Genomic DNA, 19,137 nt, shown 5'->3' with positions numbered 1-19,137 from the left:
TCTAATGCATTGTTTAAACCACTGCCCATAGAAAACATAATTTGTCTCTAATTTAGTCACACTAATAAACAAAAGAGATAAATCATTGCAAAACAGTTTATTTTTTCCAACAAACTGTTTCCTTACTTCTTTAGTTAAGCCATTTGACCATCTCACTCTTAAATTGTATGTTTTTATACATTTTCTTTAGAGGTCTTAGCCACAATCCTCAGATATGAGGTCTGTTGGCTCAGATTAAGTCACTCAGCCAGACAGTAGTGTAGTGAAATGTGTAGCCAACTCAAAAGAAAGACTCCTACAAATCAAAAGAATTGACTGGTACCAACAATGATTCATAGATTCATTTTTATAATTATTACCATGATTTACATTCACAAAGTATCTCCGTGTCTCACTTCTTTTGAACCACTGTACTTCATGCTTTTCAACAACTGACCTCACTCTAAAATTACATTTTACATTAAAATTACAAAATCAAAATTTGAAGAAAATTAATAAAATGGCCCTGTCTTTCATAATGATGGCTATGCAGCTGTTGAGCCTGAAAACATTAAGAGAGTTGAGTGTAGTTTGTGTAAAGTGCAAAAGTCTCGTCTATGTATGTATTAATAACTGAATTCAATGGTTTTGCACCAGTCTAAACTTCAGGTTTTGTTTATAGCACAGAATCAGAATATCTTTATTGTCATTGAATATATTGAATATATATTATTAAGTCTTTTAATTATATGTTAATATAAATACTCATATTATCAGTTTCAGCACATTAAGCACTCACAATGATTGAATTAAATTAATTCATGACAAACTAACTTCATCTTGTTCACTTAAAATAGCCCTAAATGTTAAGTGATTCTTGTTAGTTTTATTTTGAAAAACAAATGACCGGAAGTAGACTACTCGAAAGCCAGACTGCGCTTCCGGTGTCGCCACCTTCTTTGTCTCCGGCCCAGAATTTCGATACCAAGGGTTGTCAATTTTTTCCCTTTAGTTTGAGGATATATTTACACATATATCCCTAATTTTCTGATATTGAATGACAGTCGACTCTGAAATATTTATGCCTAAAAGTAAAGCGCCAAAAATGGATGACCTGGACTACAGTAAGTGGACTTACGAAGTCGCTGTTAGCTCAGGCTATCGCTAGCTAGATAGCTGTGGCTAGTTGTTTAGCTCTGTTAGCAGTTTATTTAGTCAGGTGTGACACCGATGAATCCAGTTATCATCTAAATGAAAGTCATTGCCCAAATACATCTTGTCATCCTTTCTTCAACGTTCGGGGGTACATTTAAGATAGAGTTTGGTCAGAATAAGCCACAGTGATGCTTTGACCAGACGCCAACTAAATATTGATTGTTTGACTGTGGGCTCTCAGCTAAGTAACGTCTCAGCTAACGGCGGTGGACATTTAACACACCGAGCAGGCTCCAGGTTACACAGGAAAGGCTTGGTAAAACCAGATACTGGCTGTTTGTTATAACTTGACTGTGGGACTGTAAATCCATCCGTACAGTAAATCCAGACTGTGGGCGTGGTTGGTGATGTTACAGTGCAGCTTTTTCCCACAAAGTAAACACGCTGCTCTGGAGGATTTGCTTGCTGCCAACCACTGCAGATGACAAGCTCTACGATCTGTTTGTGCACCGACATCCCACGGTGTCGGTGTTATGATAGTTGGATCTTCCAGATAATCCACAGGGTTACTAGTTGATTAGGTTTTAGTAGCTAAATTACTGTAGTCTAGTACAACAACCCTGACAACCACAACCTCCAGATTCCATTTTTTTTTAAACAGTTTAAACAGGTATTCAGTTTTTAATGATTATATGTAGGCTGCAACTTGTGGTACCCGTGGCTCGAAAATATGGGTTTGGTACAGTCCCACAGCTGTACCGAATCCTAATTTTAGCTTCTAAAACAAAACAACCTCAGTACCTAGTCAAATCCCATATTCCATCCTACAGTATAGAAACAGTAACATTTCATTGCCAATCAACACCAGTGGATGGTGCTGGGAGGAAGATTGTATTTCTGCTGACACATCTTTGCTTTTTGAATTACTACCACTGTGTTTTGGGAGTTTTCTGCCTTAGCTGTGTTCAATCTCCTCAGCATTTTCAGTTTTTGCGCATGCTTTCTTGTGACTACTCGCTCATGTTATTTTAGTTTGAACAGGACACAAGTGTTTTTTGTTGTCCCAAAATTGTCCAAGATTCTGCAGCTTTGTGTCACAGGTGATATTTTCACTTTTACTGGGACAGTAGGACATCCTTATTTTCAAGCCACATCACCTAGCTTAGACTGACAAAGGAGGGATAAATAAGTAACTACAGTTTCTAATGTTACTGTCCCTCTGGCTTCTGTTCTTTCCATTGTAAGATTTCCCTAGAAGGATTCTGTCATTGCCAAATCAAGTAGCAATTCAGGTCTCTGTCAGATCTTCTTCTGCTAAATACAACTTCTGCCTTTGATTGTGTGGACACAGGTAATAGTTGTTATATCTGCAGTAGCAGCAGTAGTGAAGTCATTCTTCTTCTCTTCCCTTATAGTCCCAGTAGACCTGAGCCCAGAGGAGCGCTCTGAGTTGGAGGACATCCGTAGGAGGAAAGGCGTCCTACTGCAAGAGATCCAGAGGCTCAGAGAGGAATTGAGAGAAGCAATTTTAGAGGTGGAGGGACTGGAGTCCAGCACAGAGGGCAGGTAAGAAAAATCACATTAGGATTGTGACTGCTCTAAACAATATGATTTGGCATTTTTGACCAAGCCTCAGTGACAGGAGTTCGCTTTGATTGCCCCAGTCTGCAGTTATCCATTTACCATTCATCCATACATCACCATGTGCAGCTAGTGAATTTATTACTACACTTATTCCAAATTCAAAACTCCAGGGTTTGTGTGCATCGTATTAACACTAAAAATACAAACAGTACAAAATACAAATAAGTCCATCAAATAAAAACAGAGGCTAATGAAATCACAGGTGTATTAAACTAATACTTAACAGAAATTTAGACAGAAGCCTATAATATTGCCAACATTAAAATGAATTTGAAAATGTAAAACTATCATAACCTTGGAATACATACGTGATATTGTGTTCTGTAATTGATATAATACTTTGATGTTTGTCTATCCAAAATGTTATTTAAATGATCATTAAAACTCTGAAATGCTTTGATTTAGTACTTGTAATTGGTAATTTTAACTTTTTACTGTCAAACAAATTGTACCATAACAAACAATTCATAATGGTGCCAGATTGCCATGGTTAATGAATTGAAACAAACTAGAAACCAAAATGGTCTTGGTCTTGGTAATGCAATATTTCCTTGTGTGGTCTTGGGTGATTTTTCTTTTTTATTGTTGACATGTTGAGCATTATTGACAAGGAGCTTTGATTTGATCACCACAAATCTTATCACCTTTTTCTGTTCTGTAGTAAAACCCTACAGAAAAGTAGGCATGTTGCAATGGGAAGGAAGAAATTCAATATGGATCCAAAAAAGGTAATACCCTTCAGTATCTGTGCAGGTATAGTGTTTTGACTGCTTATTAGCTTTGTTGACTGTTTCCGCTCTCTGCAGGGCATCGTGTTTCTGGTGGAGAATGAGCTGCTCAGACACACTCCAGAGGACATTGCTCAGTTCTTGTACAAGGGAGAAGGACTCAATAAGACCGCCATAGGGGATTATCTGGGAGAAAGGTGTTCTATCTGCTGATATTGTCTACTCTGTCTCCATTTATCTTCATGCAGCACAGATTTTCTAACAGTGCTTTCTGTTGGTGATCAACAGGGATGACTTTAACATCAGAGTTCTTCAGGCCTTTGTTGATCTCCATGAGTTCACTGATCTTAACCTCGTCCAGGCCCTCAGGTAAACTGTTCCCACTTTAGCGTGTTTTCGTTTTGAATCAAGGACAAAACCCCCTGACTGGTATCCTGGTATTCTCTTTTAAACAAATCTTCAACAATGGAAAGTCCCACTCTCTCTCATTTCAGGTTATGTAGGAAAAAAATTATGCAAGAGAGCAAGAGTGACTGTGAAACTCTGCCTTGATTACAGACTTTGTTCTCTCAGACCTGACCTAAACCTCGACCTGTTTTCTGCAGACAGTTCCTGTGGAGTTTCCGCTTGCCCGGTGAAGCCCAGAAGATTGATAGAATGATGGAGGCCTTTGCTCAGAGATACTGTCACTGCAACCCTGGTGTCTTCCAGAGCACCGGTAAACACAAACAAACACGGTCACAGTGCTTTTAATGTTAGAGTAAGCTGTTAATGAGTGTGTATGTTAGGATGGTTCTTTGGATTCCTGTTAGCGCAACACAAAGTAAAAGAAAGAGAAAGTGACTTTAAACAATGAGCCCCTTAACCAGAAATGACCTGATAAGTTTCAGTGTCTGCCAATTCAGAAACAATGTTTGTTTTCAATAATTGTTTCCTTAAACTTTCCCTTTGGAGTTTACCTTTTAGTGCTGCTCGCCAAAACTCATTGTGTCTATTCTTGTGATCTAAAAATTGTCCAGGACTAGTGGTAAAAAGAGTCTACTGAGAATCTCTGAAATGTTTGTGTGGAACAAAGGTTTCTTGTTTTGCTGAACTATTAATTGTTTTGAACTGTAATTTCAGCTACAATTTTAAAAATGTGTGTGCTTCAGATTGTCAACATTCAGAGAGTCCCTGAGGGTTTAACATGAAACCCGTAGAGGAAGTGAGTGAAAGTGAACAAGTATCCAAGTAGGACAGGTGTGCGTGACTGACCTCAAATTAAAAGACCACCGGGAAATTACTCAGGCAATGGCAGAGTTTATAGGAAAGAAATGATAGTCCACAATACAGTGGTTAATGCTGGATTTAAGACCTTGGTGAAGAACAAGCTGTCCTCACTTGTAAGTCACTTTGGATAAAAGCGTCTGCCAAATGACTAAATGTAAATGTAAGCTGTACACCACCCCCTCACATATTTCAAGAAAAAAAGAATGTGACGTTTTTTCGATTAATTTAATTTTCCCACATTGTTCAGTTCAAGTGTCTTTAGTAAGTTTAGTATAATAAAAATATAATTTTTTTTGTTTTCACACAGTGATTGAAGTAGTGCAAAGAAGCATTTTTAGCTATTTGTTGTACTCTGGTCATAAATAGTTTGTGTCAATTATACATTTGCGTTATTTTTTTCTTGAGTCACAGCACAAGCTCTGCCTTTCTTGATTGCAGACACATGTTACGTGCTCTCATTTGCAATCATCATGCTGAACACCAGCCTCCATAATCCTAATGTGAGGGACAAACCTGGAGTGGATCGCTTTATCTCAATGAACAGAGGCATCAATGAGGGGGGAGACTTGCCGGAGGAGCTTCTCAGAGTACGATGATCTCCACGATGATTATCTCTAACGATCCTATTAAAGAGATTTTTTTGGTGAATTTGTTTTATTATCTGTTCCTTCAGAATCTCTATGAAAGCATTAAAAACGAGCCCTTCAAGATTCCAGAGGATGACGGCAATGACTTGACACACACCTTCTTCAACCCCGACAGAGAAGGATGGCTTCTCAAACTTGGTGAGATGACACTAGTGGGTCTTTTCTGTCTGTTTTGATGGCTTTAACAGTTATCCTCTATGTGTGAACTGTCCTACTGACAAATTCTGTATGTTACTCTTAAAAGTGTAAGGATCTTGTGAGAAAGGTGATATACACTGTATTCTACTGTACTTTGTTTTCCCACTAAGGCTTTATGTTATAATGAAGCTGCCATTCTCTCTAAGGTTTGCTGTCTCTTTACCCTCACCTGAATCATCAGCTCACGGTGTTGTGGCATTAGCATGATGGTGAACAAGAGACTCACTTTCTTGTGTTATGACAAAAATCTGCCTAAAAATCTGATTGTTTTCTTTTGCATGGCTGGGCCTGTGATCTGTGTGTCATGGAACTAATCTCTACTCATCTTCTCTCTTTTTCTCTCTCCTGTCTCTTTCTCTTCTTGTCCACTGTCTCCTTCTAAAACCTGCGGTCCTTTTTGTCTCTGCTTCTTCCCTGCGATTTCCACCCTCTACTGCCGCTGCTTGTTTTCTCAGGAGGTATGTACTGACTGAGTTGTTCTAAGGAATTTGTAGAAAAAGTAGCTGTAAAATGTAGATATCATAGAATAGTGTCCCATCAAATTTGACCCCTAAGGACATATTTTTCTTTTCCTGTCACCTGTTATCCTGACTGTGTTGCTGTGTTTCAGGAGGACGAGTGAAAACCTGGAAACGGCGATGGTTTATTCTCACAGACAACTGCCTTTATTACTTTGAATACACCACAGTAAGTCTTGGTTTTCTCTCTCCTGTCATACGATGTGGATGCAAAAAGCTTGCTATATCAGTGAGAGAATGAGAAATGAGATTAATGAATTACATGTCCATATCTTAACAGTTACCCTGCTCTCACAGGGACTAATTAAAACCAGGCAGAGAGAAACAAAATAACTTTTGACTGTTTCACTAACAGGATAAGGAGCCACGAGGAATCATTCCCTTGGAAAACCTTAGTATCCGCGAGGTTGAAGACCCAAGAAAACCAGTATGTTTGTATTTCTTCATTTCTACATTGTAATTAAGTTTTTACCTTGGTAGTTGATCTGAAGATTCCTGCCTTTCTTCCAACAGAACTGCTTTGAGTTGTACATCCCCAACAACCGTGGTCAATTGATTAAGGCGTGTAAGACGGAAGCTGATGGGAGAGTAGTGGAAGGGAACCACATGGTGTACCGCATCTCCGCCCCCACACCCGAGGAGAAGGACGAGTGGATCCACAGCATCAAGTATGTCAATGAAAGCAAAGATAATATCACAGGAGAAGTGCTGTTAGTCCAATATTGGTTTCTTGTTTAACCAGCTCATTTTTACTTCTGTTCAGTACATCTGGTTGGTTTTCTTTGTACATCTTGGTGGTTCACCCACTCATTTGTGTTTCCTCTGTCGTCTGTCCAGATCCGCGGTCAGTGTTGATCCCTTCTATGAAATGCTTGCCGCCAGAAAGAAACGTATATCTCTGAAGAAGAAGGAGGAACAACCGTAGATCTTCCCTCACTTTCATCTTTCCTTCCAACACAGGACACATTTTTCTTTTTTACTACCTGCTCATATCCCAGTACTCCAAAGCATCCTCTTTCCGTCCTCGCAGTCCAGTTCATCATATTCTACCTTGGTTCTTAACTACTGCGATTACAACACACTACAGCCAGAGCACGCTCTCTGACCCATCTACTCACCATATTCTTCTCATTTAGCATGTAAGTGAACTGAGAAGTGTCTTAGACCATATTCAAACTAATATTGGTAAAACACTGGTCACATTGGGGAAAAAAGAGAATTGAAATAATAACTGTTGTGACCACACTAGTATGTGTATTGTCATAATCCATTTTTAAGACATGTGACTTACTGGGGCATTTCTTATTCATGATCGCTTTATTAACTACAAAAAGACACTTTAAAAACAGCAGAACGTGTCTCAGCAGAAATGCATATTCTTGTGCACACACACTAGAAGACGTCATGTCTTTATTTTATTTTTGTAGCACACTTTCCGAGTAATTGCTAGTGTGGACACACTGTGGCACAACACACTGACACAAGCAGCCTTCTGAGATGTATTCATTAGAGTGAATGTGGTCTTAGCTGCTTCAGTTCTTGCGAAACCTTTCATATTTACTGATGAATGAGAAATGAGAGGTTTCCTTTTTTTGATTATAGTCTCCCAAGGCAAAATGTGAATTCAGTATTTAAACAGTAATAAGACTCAGATTCAGTGATTTTTGGTCAGAGCGGAGGAGAAACCACCACACATTGATTTTAGATGAGTGAGATGTGCTCATTGTTTATTATAGTACGCTTAAGCTTTACATACACATTACTAATGTCCACACTTAACCACTGTAACCGTTATGTGAGGAAGAAAATCACTGTTAATCACAGTTTCCGTTTTTATCGCCAAGTTACTGTTGATCTTAAAAGTAATCAAGGTTGCTTTACTTATAGGGTTGAGAACACAGAAAAAAGCAGCAGACAGCAGCTTGTTTCAGCTCATGGAGACAAGATGCTCTTCAGCGTGTTTCGCAACATGTCTGAACATTTAGTGAAGTAGAAAAGCATAGTACCAGTGTGGAGGCTGGTTAGCATTCCTTTATAACACAGTACTGAGCAATGATCATCATGTTCTCTCAGATGTAATGTTACAGCATGCCACAAATCATTTTCTTCTTCTTCAAGACTACAGGACAAATGGACGTCTCTCACTAGTAATAACTCTGTTAGACACTTAACTGTTAGAGCCAGGTTTGTCTGCTATTTTGAGTTTTAAGAAATCACGAAGGCAGCTCATTACAATGTACACTTTTTGTAAATAGATGTTAGCATATTTGTTTATGACACACATAGAAATGATTTAATTTATTCTTTATCTTTTGTTAAAATACGATTTTTGTACGAGCTACTGTAGGACTGCATGTTGATAAACGGAGGCGTAGCTGATCATGCTAGTGCACTGATTTGAAAAGTGTTAGTGGTCCCTGTTGACTTGGGGAAAAAATGCAAATGGTCTTAATCATAGTTTTTGGAAAATGAGACGACTGGACGGTGTTTTGTAGTCTCATTCAACTCCATGGTAATTTTATGAGTAAATCAGACTGTGTGAAGCACAAACAATAGTGAGTGTCAGTCTGCTAAACTAATGTCCAGTTTTTGTTTCACTGCTCCTGCGTGAAGAAGCTAAAAGTCAACATTTCCACGGTACTGCAGTGCTAAAAGCAAAACCAAAACAAGGAACACTAATGAAGCTTGGATTCATTATAGAGCAGTACAACTCAGACGTAATGAATCAGTAACATGTTTAGGTTTGTGTCCAGTGATAGATTTGCTTGACATCCAGTACATAAACTGTTTCTAGTAGTTTGTTATAATGGCATTTTCTAGATGGTAGGAGAAATAACTGTCTACTGCACTTTATCAGTTTTAGCATTTTGAAGAAAATGCTCTTACTTTGACTGACAGTAGAGCTTCAGTACTCTGTAGCAGCCTCTACTGGTGATCACATACACTGCAATATGCTGAAGGATGAACCATGAACAGTGGAGGAATATGTAACACCATCACCTGGTCAACTCCCGCTATAGCAACAACAGTTTCTTCCTGACATGTTCAGTATTTGTTCATCTGAAAAAGATCACGTTGCATGAAGCTAAGTGGGGATATGTCTGTGATCAGGACCACAATTTAACGTCACAGATTCAGATGTAGAATTGCCTTTTACTCTCCCACTGCATCAAACCGACTTTATACACACAGAAACTGTCTGTAGGCCTTCACCTTCTGGGTATTCTTGAAGTGCAAAGTTGCCAAAAAACCTGTTGGAACTAAAACAATGTTTCCATGAAAACAAAAGTATAAACACTGACATGATCAGACTGGAACTGGTCCTCTCTATTTGATTCCTCTGACCCCACAGCCACCTCTTATAAACCTGTTTATTTTGTATTTATTTATTTTTATTTACTGTGAGGTGACGATGGATAGATCATCTGTAAATGTAGCAAAAAGGAAAAGCACGATACATTGGTGCCAGTAAACTACTGTGTAACAATAAAAGATAAACCAATAATGGACTGGTGGTTCTGTTTTTATTTCTCCTAGTTGTCTTTTAATGGCGAGGTTGTGTTACTGACAGATTAAAAGACAGATTCACAGGTTCATGGGAACACTGACATAGGTTATCGAGTGGCTTCTTTCCAGAGGATGCTCACAGCATAAGTGATGGGAGAAGAGTTACTGCTTTAGTTTAAAACTTTAAGTTTTGAACAGGAGGAGAATGCAAGAAGCACAAACTAAAGATTGCAAAGAATGAGAAGATCTTAAACTTTTATTTATTTACAGTAATATTTGAAAATAATTCCATAATGTCAAAGCTCAACTGACCTAAATTCAGTGTTTTTATGTACAGTACAGCAACAAATATACAGTCAAGGCCAGATTATTGCTGAAGTTAAAAAAAACCACAATAAAGTCACCTCATTCCACTAAATACAGCAGATATCACAAAGTTAAAATTAACTTCACTGAAACTAAACGAACGTAGGCTGTAGAAAAGTTGAAAAAATTTGTTTAAAGAGCCTTGTGATAGAAAATTGAGGCAAAGGTTCAGGTAATAATTTTCAAACCAACACTAACTTCTGTCTGACAGATGTTTCAGTATGTTTCTCAAAATAACACATTGACCTATCTATGATACATAGAAAATTCATGTCACAAAGTGTAACACAAATGTATTTAATGCTACAATGTCTTTGGTAAATTAGCTGTATCTCCATGGAAACCTTTTAAAAAGAGAATCCAGAGTAGAAATTGATTTCTCTGCACATCACAGTTAAACTAACAACATACAGTTTGTCCATGTAAGATGTGCTAACGTTATCACAGACCATCTTATTAACAATATGACAATATGTCACATACAGTACTTGTCTGTTTAAAATAAAACACTGACTCATGAGCACATTTGGTCACTAGACCACTAAGTTCCTACAGATAAGTCTGGTTTATTTTACATTTACTTTTTCTGTTTTTTCTTATCAAAAATGACTAATTTAGTTGAAAGGAAGGCATTAATTCTGGGTTGGTGCCATTGAGAGATTTCTGCATAAGAACTTCAAATTCAAAAAGAATTGTATGTTAAATTCCTGCTTCGTCTTTAGTCTCTGCAGTTTCTAGGAGATGACAAATGTTCTCAGTTTGTTCCAGCATATGTTCACGTTCAGCCTTCAGTGACAGGGGTCAAAAGGGTATCTGGCGACACCCCCGTGAAGCTCCACCTCTGAGTCAGACCAGGCGATGACGTCTCCTCTGAGGTGGCTGCCGCAGGAGGCCAGGCTGTAGATGTCAGCGGCACTCAGGGCGTGTGACCACATGTGGAGATCTGACATCTCACCCACAAACGACTGAGTGGCATCAAAGCGACCTCCAAGAGTGTCCTGAAGCAGAGACACACGAGGCAAAGCAAAGTTGATCGTTTTTTTAGTTCTTATGTTTCAAATAAAGGTCAGTTTCCTGAAATGTTCGGTTTTTATAATGTTGATTGATTTACATTAAAAAGTAAAGGCTTCCCAAAGGTAACAGCACGAAGCTCATTACAGCTTAAATGACATATTAATTCAGTAGCCAAGTTTCGTCTTTGTGAAAGAAAACCCATGCACTTGATAAAGGTCTGTCTGTTGTGTTTCAGTACCTGCTCCTGTCCCAGGATGAAGACCCCTCCAGGCTTAATGGGGTGCCATGGGGAAAGATTTGTGCCGGACCCTCTCTGCACTCCGTCCTGGTAGGCCTCCCACTGTCCGTCCCGTGTTGACCAGGTTACACATATATGGTGCCACTTCCCATCACTCAGAGACAAAGGCAGTGTCGCCGCCTGCAGATGATGACGTTGTTATAAACATATCCTGAAAAACTGTCTTATTGTCAACTACAATTATCAACTGAATTAACTGAACTAAAGGCTTAAAGTGCACATAGAGCAAATTTTGTAAATTCCTCTTATGTTCGATGGATGCAGAGAGTTGAAGCTTAGCTGAGAAAAATATTGTTGACATTTTTTAAATCCCTGTCAATTTGGCTTCAAATGGTAAAAGAGAAATCTATGATTCTGCATTGTCGGACTCACAGCTGAAGCTAAAAGAACAGACACATACACAATATTTGTGTATCATCTCACTCAATATACATCAGACTCCTCGGTCACATCTGGCCAAAGGAGTCTGGTAAGTTCAGTCTTCAGGCCCAATCATAACTCTGTCAGAGTCTGGAGCCACAGACTCTTTTTTCACAAACGCTGTAGCTTCAACTTTGATGTACAGATGTAGATAACAGTGACCAAACACCATGAGACTCAAATTTGAATTTCCTATTCCTTCTCCTCTCACCTGGTCATTGATCAGCAGCTCTATGGGGTTGTTCCCCCACTCAATGAGCACTAACTCATTGGCCTGTCCAGGTGCAGAGTAGGAGAAGGGTGTCCCCAGACCAGGTCCCACACCTGCTTTTATCCAGAGACACAAAGTCAGAGCGAAGATCTCCTGCAGCAGAGTCCTCTTCACTCGCCCGTACATGTAGTTGGTTCTCATGGGGAAGCTGATCTGGAAGGCATCAGGACTCTTGGATTTCTTCCCACTGGAACCTATTTTAAAGAAAACATATATTCATATTAACACATAACAATTCTGTTGTGGAGCTTTTGATCCTATCATGAGATCTTCATGGAAGGGGTCATGTCCAGGTTCATTTAGTTCTATGTAGTGGCTGTTTTAAACATTTGAATTGTGAGATTGTTTAATCAGCTCCAGCTTAAAGATTGTACTTTTGTAACACACACATCATTCCTGTTGTAAATTAAAGACTGGAATATGCAGATTGGCTGCAAAGCAATGATAATAATAGATCTGATACTGCTTATGAAAATGTTTTATTTTTATTGTGCCTGTTTTAATGTTGTGTACCTGCGAGGTGCAGCTGATTGAGCATCGTCTCCAGTTTATTTGAGTGGAAACCAGCGCGCGGCCCTGGTGCTCGGTATCCTGTGTGTGGAAGGTAACTGTGACTGTCGGCTTCATTATTGTGTTCCTCTTCCTCACTATCACCATCATCATCTTCTTCTTCTTCCTCGTGATTGCCATCATGGTCGTCATGGTCACCATCTGCCTCATGATGGTCATCATCGTGATGGTCCGTGTGGTTTCCACTGTCACTAGGACCACTATCACTGTGGTCCTCTTTGTGGTCGTTGGGGTCTTTGTCGTCGTGGTGATCCTCATCATGGTGGTCTCCATCATCTCTGTGACTGCTGTCATCATCGTGATGCTCAGGGCTGCTTAGAGTGGCGGTTTGATGGCGTTGCAGCTGTTGCTCCAGAGCACTGATCTTCCGCTGCAGAAGCTCCTTCAGTGAGCTGGAGTAGGTGATGGAGGTGTTCCTCTTCTGTTGAGGCAAAAATATCAGAGTGAAGAACAGAAAACAGGGAATGAAGCTGAATATTTCTTGTCACTTCCAGGGCACGCTACTCCTTCTTTGCCTGCTATTTATGGTGGGATCTACAAGTCTGAAACCAATGTGAAAATCTATGATGTTTTCATGTAAACCTGGAAATAATCAGCACAATCAGTTTGAGGATTTAGAAACACAACATGTAGAAGAAAGAGTGATTCAAGATGTTGAAAGGTTTCCAAGTCAGAAATAAAATTTCACTTAAATTAATATTCCCCATCTTGTTTTGTTCCTTCCTGAAAACTGGTTTAGACATAGCTACTCATCCTCTGAACCATTCCTGATGTTGTTGTGATAGTTTTTCATCATATTGCTGTTTAGCAAACACTGTTGAGGCACAGACATGCTGTATTTGCGACCTGATTGACTTGATGTGGTGTCAGACCTTTGGACCCCACAGTACTTTTTGCAGTCATCCTCTAATGTCAAAGGCAACAGTCAGGTTGCTTTTGCTGTCTCTCTCATATTCATTGTCTCTTTCTATGTCTGCCTCAGCTTCTCGTCCTCTCAGGTAATCCAGGCTTTGTCCCTGGTGTGTGGTGCCCTGATTACCCCCGTCTGTCAACGAAGATCACGATAATTACTACTGATTTCAGACGCATGCCAAGCCCTCCCCTCCCCCCAGAAATACTCCACAGCTCGTGACATCTGTCTGTGATCACCATCCAGGGAGGAGAGACAGTGAAAAAGGACTGAGAGCTGAAGGTAGTTAAAACAAAAAAACAGAACAAAAGTCTTCTAAAACTTCAGTGGGGCTGTTCAATCCCCTCTAACCTAATATACTGACATCAACGTATGAGCGTGTCTCTGCTCTGAGGCACCCAAAGGGGGAAATCACACTGTCTCTGCTGATATAGTAAGAAGACTTATGCAATTAACTAATTAAATGTTTTACTGTCTAAAGTGCTTTGCAGACATACTACTTTAGGACTTGATTTAATTGACTAACAACAGCACTGGTGTCCAAACAAGGAAAACCTTCCCTACTTCCTACTTTCGCCTCTTTGTCATTCATCTTCTGTATTATATATATATTAGAATAACTTAAGTTTTTCTTACATACTTTCTGTCTGCATTACTTGCTGATACAATATTGAAAAAGTTTGGTCCACTTGCTGCTCACCTGCAGGTTGTCCAGTCTCTCCTTCAGCGCCTGCAGCATTCTCTCCATCTGCTCTGGTGAAGATGTGATGTCCCCTGGTGTCACATGTTTATCCTTCCCCTGGTTGTTGCTGCTGTGCCCTCCATCAGATCGTTGCCCTCCTGCAGAGGGGTGGTGTGGTGAGTCCGGTATGAGGTTGCTGTTTCCATGGTGACCCTGCTTGTTGCTATAGTGCCCATTGTCATTGTACGTGTGGTGACTGGCAACTCCTGCTTGATGGGAGTGCGAGGCAGTGCTGGGGTGATCGTCATGAGGCGTCACGCCCCGGCCGAAGCCTTCACACAGGGTGAGCTTAGCGGTCAGCTCTCTAATGGTCTCCCTCTGGTCCAGGATGGTCTCTTTCTGCTGCACAAGGCTCTCCCTGAGGTGGAGGATGGTGGCTTTGGCCTCTTCGCTCGCCCCCCACCAACCAGCAGGAGGTGCACTTTGATGGCCCGGTGCACCAGACCCTGCTGCACCCACGCCTGGACTCGCTGCAGGGATACAGGAGGGGTCCACATCTACAGGGATAGGGGTGCAAACAAAGCGTGGTTGGGCTCCATAGTCATAGTCAGACCCTGAGGATGCAGATGCAGGGTGGAGGAGGAGTGCAAGTAGAGAAAACACAATGAGAACAAGGAACAGGTGTAGAGTAGAGTTCCTCATGGTGGCAACAGTTCAGCCAGAAGGCCTAAGGAGCTTGGCTTCACTTCAGAACGTGTGACGCCAGTTGAAGTAAAGGTTGTGTTGACTTTGTCGTAGCAGTGATGGAAACATCAGGGAACAAAATGACAAAGATCTCCATCCACTCTGTGTCCACTCATCATAGGTTTGTCGTCTTTTTCCTGCGAGGGAATTGGTTTTATTCTGGATGTTGTTCCTCTGTCCTTCCCACTGAGTGGAAAAAACCCTGTAGAAACAAAGCATCAGAATCTTTGTAAGTGTCTTTCAGCTACATCCACAGAGGGTGGGCAGTAATACAAACCCCTGTTAAAGAAAACAGTTCAGCCTTTTGTGGAAGTCTATCGAAGATGTCAGTTCAGCTTCACCCGGTTTAGCTGCACTCTGCCTGACCAGTAACCTTACCTATAACCTTGCCTAAGGTGGATGTATGTGCCAAAACAACCCGAGCCTGTCCAAACCGCGATTAGTCCAAATCAGAGGTGTGACATCCTGACCGGACTGGCCAATGACATCTCTGTACACACATTTGGCATTAGTTACTGGTGGTTTTGACTTCCTAGACAGTCAACTAGGCCACAATCAGCACCAATATAGTGTAATACAGTGACACATAACATTATTTGTTTTTCAACACTCTATGCTTAGGTGGGCTTTGGTGGTTCAGTCAGGATTTTACCTGGGGGATGAGGAACAGCACTAGAAATGACTGCAGAGCATTGATTTCAGATTTCCAAACACGTTTAATTTTCATTTAATCAAGACACTCTGGAACATTTCACTAAAACCTGCAACAAGTGGTGTGTTTAATAAAGTGCTCAGTGAGTGTATAGCACAGTGTAGCTGACCCCTCTGTAAGTGTAACATGTTCCTCATTATACAGGGTCGGCATTTTGAAATGGCACACACGTGATGTGGCAACTAAAGCTCCCTGACCACCTGTTGCTCGCAGTGACCAGCCTTTATAATGTGTGTTGATAATCCAAATATGGTTCACTTACAATATTTTAGAAATAATCAGCCTATAAGAATAATGATAACAACAGAGACAACAAATAGTCTGTAAACAGACAAACAGCTGCAGAAGCTGGAAGAAGATATAATCTTTGTAAAACAGATGCACTGTCCAAGCGGAAACACATTTTGTGGTGAACATGTTCTGCTGTGATTTACGGAGCTTAGAGGAGAGACAGATGGTCGAGGCACAGAACAGCGTTACACTAAATCTCCAGTGTTTAGTTTATTACCACCTACAGTTCACTCAATTAACCTAATTGCAAACAGTTGTTGTGCTACCTTAGCCAGAGATAAGTGGGCTTCGTCAGCTTTGCACGCTCCTGAGTGTGCATGTGTATGTGTGTGTGTGTGTGTGTGTGTGTGTTGTAATCCATGGTGAACACTTGGGGTCGAGCACCATCCCCTGCACCATATGGTCAAGGTGGATATTTAAGTAGCGAGATTAGTCCCAAATTGAAAACTGACAACTGTGATTAAGAAAGAATTGACTGTAAGAGAATACAACACTCTCCATTTGTAAACAAACAGATTCTTTCTAGAGAGAGAATTAAAACTATAACCATCCCAGTCCATTATAAGATTTGTGTCAACATCATTATGGCTGCAGCGTCGCATCTTTTTATTCACATCAGTGTTAAATGATACACTACTTTCTATCATTTACTCACTGCTACATGATATAATTAATTTTGTGTTATAATTTAAACGATACTTTCATCTTATATGATGTCTATGATAAATTGCAACAAAAAAAGCAAATACGCTTCATTTATGGTCTTAAAACAATAAACCATCCACCATCAGTCTTGTGCAAAGAATCATTGAATCTAAGTATGTATATATTTATTTTTTAATGGAATTTAACAAATGAACCCTTTTAGTTATTTTTCTCAGATTTGTGGAGAATTTCAAGGTTCAGATTAAGTGTTTTCTCTTATTGAGTCAGTATGAATTACAATTAATAAATGCTCATGAATAAACTATAAAAACAACAAACACTTTTATTTATTTATTTATTTTGTTTATTACTAAACGAAGATTAAAATAGTTCATAATCCCATTGTCCATCTGCTTTGTTAACCACATCAGACAAAATCTCTCTGCGGCCTGAAGTTATTATAAATCACTACTGAACGTTTTTAGCTATTGTATTTATTTGCTAAATCAAGATCAGTAGTCTTAACTGCTTCTTTATTGCTCCTTACATTATTAAACTTTGCCGTTAAGGGGTCCTTACCTGGAGTCCGTCTGAGTGCAGCTTGTGCATCCACTGTGCGAAGTTGTATTGAGTTATTCCGCCTCAGTCACTGATCAGATTGAAAGAGATTTACTCCAGAGGAGTAATCTGCTCGTTCTCTCTCTCCTTCATTGTCTCTCCCTCTCTTTTCTCTCATCCTGTCCACTCCTTCTTCCTCTGTTGCTTTTATTCCAGGAAGACCACACCTCTTTTGCTGTCACACAGTCTTTACATCAACTTTTTCACATCTTAGTCTCATCCTCACCATTTTTTTCTGTATTCTGAAAATGAGCTTAGAGATGAATCTGTCATAAATCATCTTACTGTGACAAACCAAACACACTTTTAAAAAAAGTTTTTGTTTTTGTTCCTCTTAAACAGGACTCAGACTTTGGCCTCAGAGCCTGCACAACACGTCACACAGCTCACCTACATCTCAGCACGGGAGTAATTGGCCTGGTTAATTCCTCGTCTGACTGATGGTCAGAGAGAGGCAGCGGCAGGACAACAGATGGCTGCTTTAAGGTCAAAATAAATCACACAACACACAAACAATGGAGCCTTTCAGGTAACTTGACACCTGTTGAGTATTAAACAGGTGATCGTCTGGAGACAAGAGGGTGAGGAGTCAAAGTTTGTGACCGGCCTCAAAATGCACAGATAATTAATTAATCTTAATTAACAGAGACGAGTTTTCCTGAAGTGTCTGAACATGATTTAAAGGTTGCACATTGATAGTTTAACTTCTGGAGTATTTATATTCATCAGGCACAAGTATCACAATTTAAAGCTACACTCACTTTGTTTAAAATGTTCAGGAAGGTGCACTACACACATACACACACAGCAATCTGGCCGCTGCACCATATTATCATCATATCATATCTATTCACATTAATAATGTAAAAACTACCCTATACACATTATGGCCCACTGCTGTGGCTCAGTATAGCTCACTATGCAACACTATCTTTCCTTTAATATATAATAAATGATGTCTTTACTTTTTGTGTGCAGGACTTAACATGAACAGGGTTGCTTTTATTGTGAAGGTCTATTAAAACATTATCTAATAATTATTTAATCACCTTTAGCTTTCAGGAGGACTAGTTTGTGGTTTATTTACATGTTTTATCTTGTTTTACTCGTGTAGCAGAAAAAGCATTTTACATTTTTGTGATGTAACAAAACATTTATGAATCATATCTGAATTGAAGTCAGATAAATCTCCATGTCAAAACTCCAGTAACCAGTTTGAAGTCTGGTCCTGGTGTTATGATTTTATCTGTATTACCTGTATTTAATTGTCTGCTTGCTACTGTTTTGTGTTAGTTGTCTGTTTTGCTTCTATCTTTACAATTTTTTGCATTTCAGGATTACGTATAATTGATTTATGGGTTCCATTAACATACACATACCTGTGTCAAACAATAATTTGACATCACATGAAACATGTTCTGTTCACTGGGTGTCATTTAGCTCAGTATGTGAAGTCATGTGAAACAACATTCCCACCTCTCATTGAGGTTTTTAGTTATTTTCCGACATACTGATACACCGACACAGGTGTTGTCAGTTTTAGTATGACACTTTTGGACAGAGCCCAAGAAAACGTGGACTAAAGAGCAGCCGAGTGATCTACATTCAGGTAAACATGAACACATAGTTGGTTTCAGAGTCTGATCCAGAACTGGGTTCTGTGTAGATAGACGGAGGAGATGTGTGTGTGTGACTCATCTTTAACGTTTAATAGGTCAGTGTGAGCTGAGTTCTCCTCACTGTCAATCTCCTTATCTTGTGTGAATTAGTCCCAGAGGAAATGAGTCGACACAAACAGCTTTACGGCTCAGGTCCAAGGACACGAGACCACAGACGGTCCACTGGTGCCATCAACACTGAACCAAGTGACCCAGAACCCCACAGAGCACCGTCGTCTGGACTGGAGGCTCCTCTGATGATGACGTCTGGTCTAATACACCAAGAGATGTTT

The 19,137-nt window shown here is 39.8% G+C and overlaps 2 protein-coding genes across 2 annotated transcripts; one reads left to right on the top strand and one right to left on the bottom strand.

Moving 5' to 3' along the window:
- Positions 1-928: 928 nt before the first annotated feature.
- Positions 929-9,645, top strand: si:dkey-283b15.4 (cytohesin-2). The gene is made up of 12 exons (XM_026371873.2): positions 929-1,103; positions 2,550-2,700; positions 3,440-3,506; positions 3,585-3,703; positions 3,795-3,875; positions 4,112-4,224; positions 5,214-5,362; positions 5,449-5,560; positions 6,231-6,307; positions 6,494-6,565; positions 6,652-6,806; positions 6,976-9,645. Exons 1-12 carry the CDS (start codon positions 1,037-1,039, stop codon positions 7,061-7,063), a joined length of 1,251 nt encoding a protein of 416 aa, XP_026227658.1. The 5' UTR covers positions 929-1,036; the 3' UTR covers positions 7,064-9,645.
- A 1,154-nt stretch (positions 9,646-10,799) lies between these two features.
- Positions 10,800-14,887, bottom strand: LOC113169091 (neuronal pentraxin-1; the record flags this gene model as incomplete). Its single annotated transcript, XM_026370239.1, has 5 exons — positions 10,800-11,009; positions 11,264-11,443; positions 11,955-12,208; positions 12,528-13,005; positions 14,195-14,887. Coding segments are annotated over 5 exons (1,815 nt in total), but the record flags the coding sequence as incomplete, so codon positions are not given.
- Positions 14,888-19,137: the final 4,250 nt, after the last annotated feature.

Source organism: Anabas testudineus, chromosome 16, assembly GCF_900324465.2.
Source record: "Anabas testudineus chromosome 16, fAnaTes1.2, whole genome shotgun sequence".
NCBI lineage: Eukaryota > Metazoa > Chordata > Actinopteri > Anabantiformes > Anabantidae > Anabas > Anabas testudineus.
This window is presented reverse-complemented; position numbering and strand designations above follow the sequence as displayed.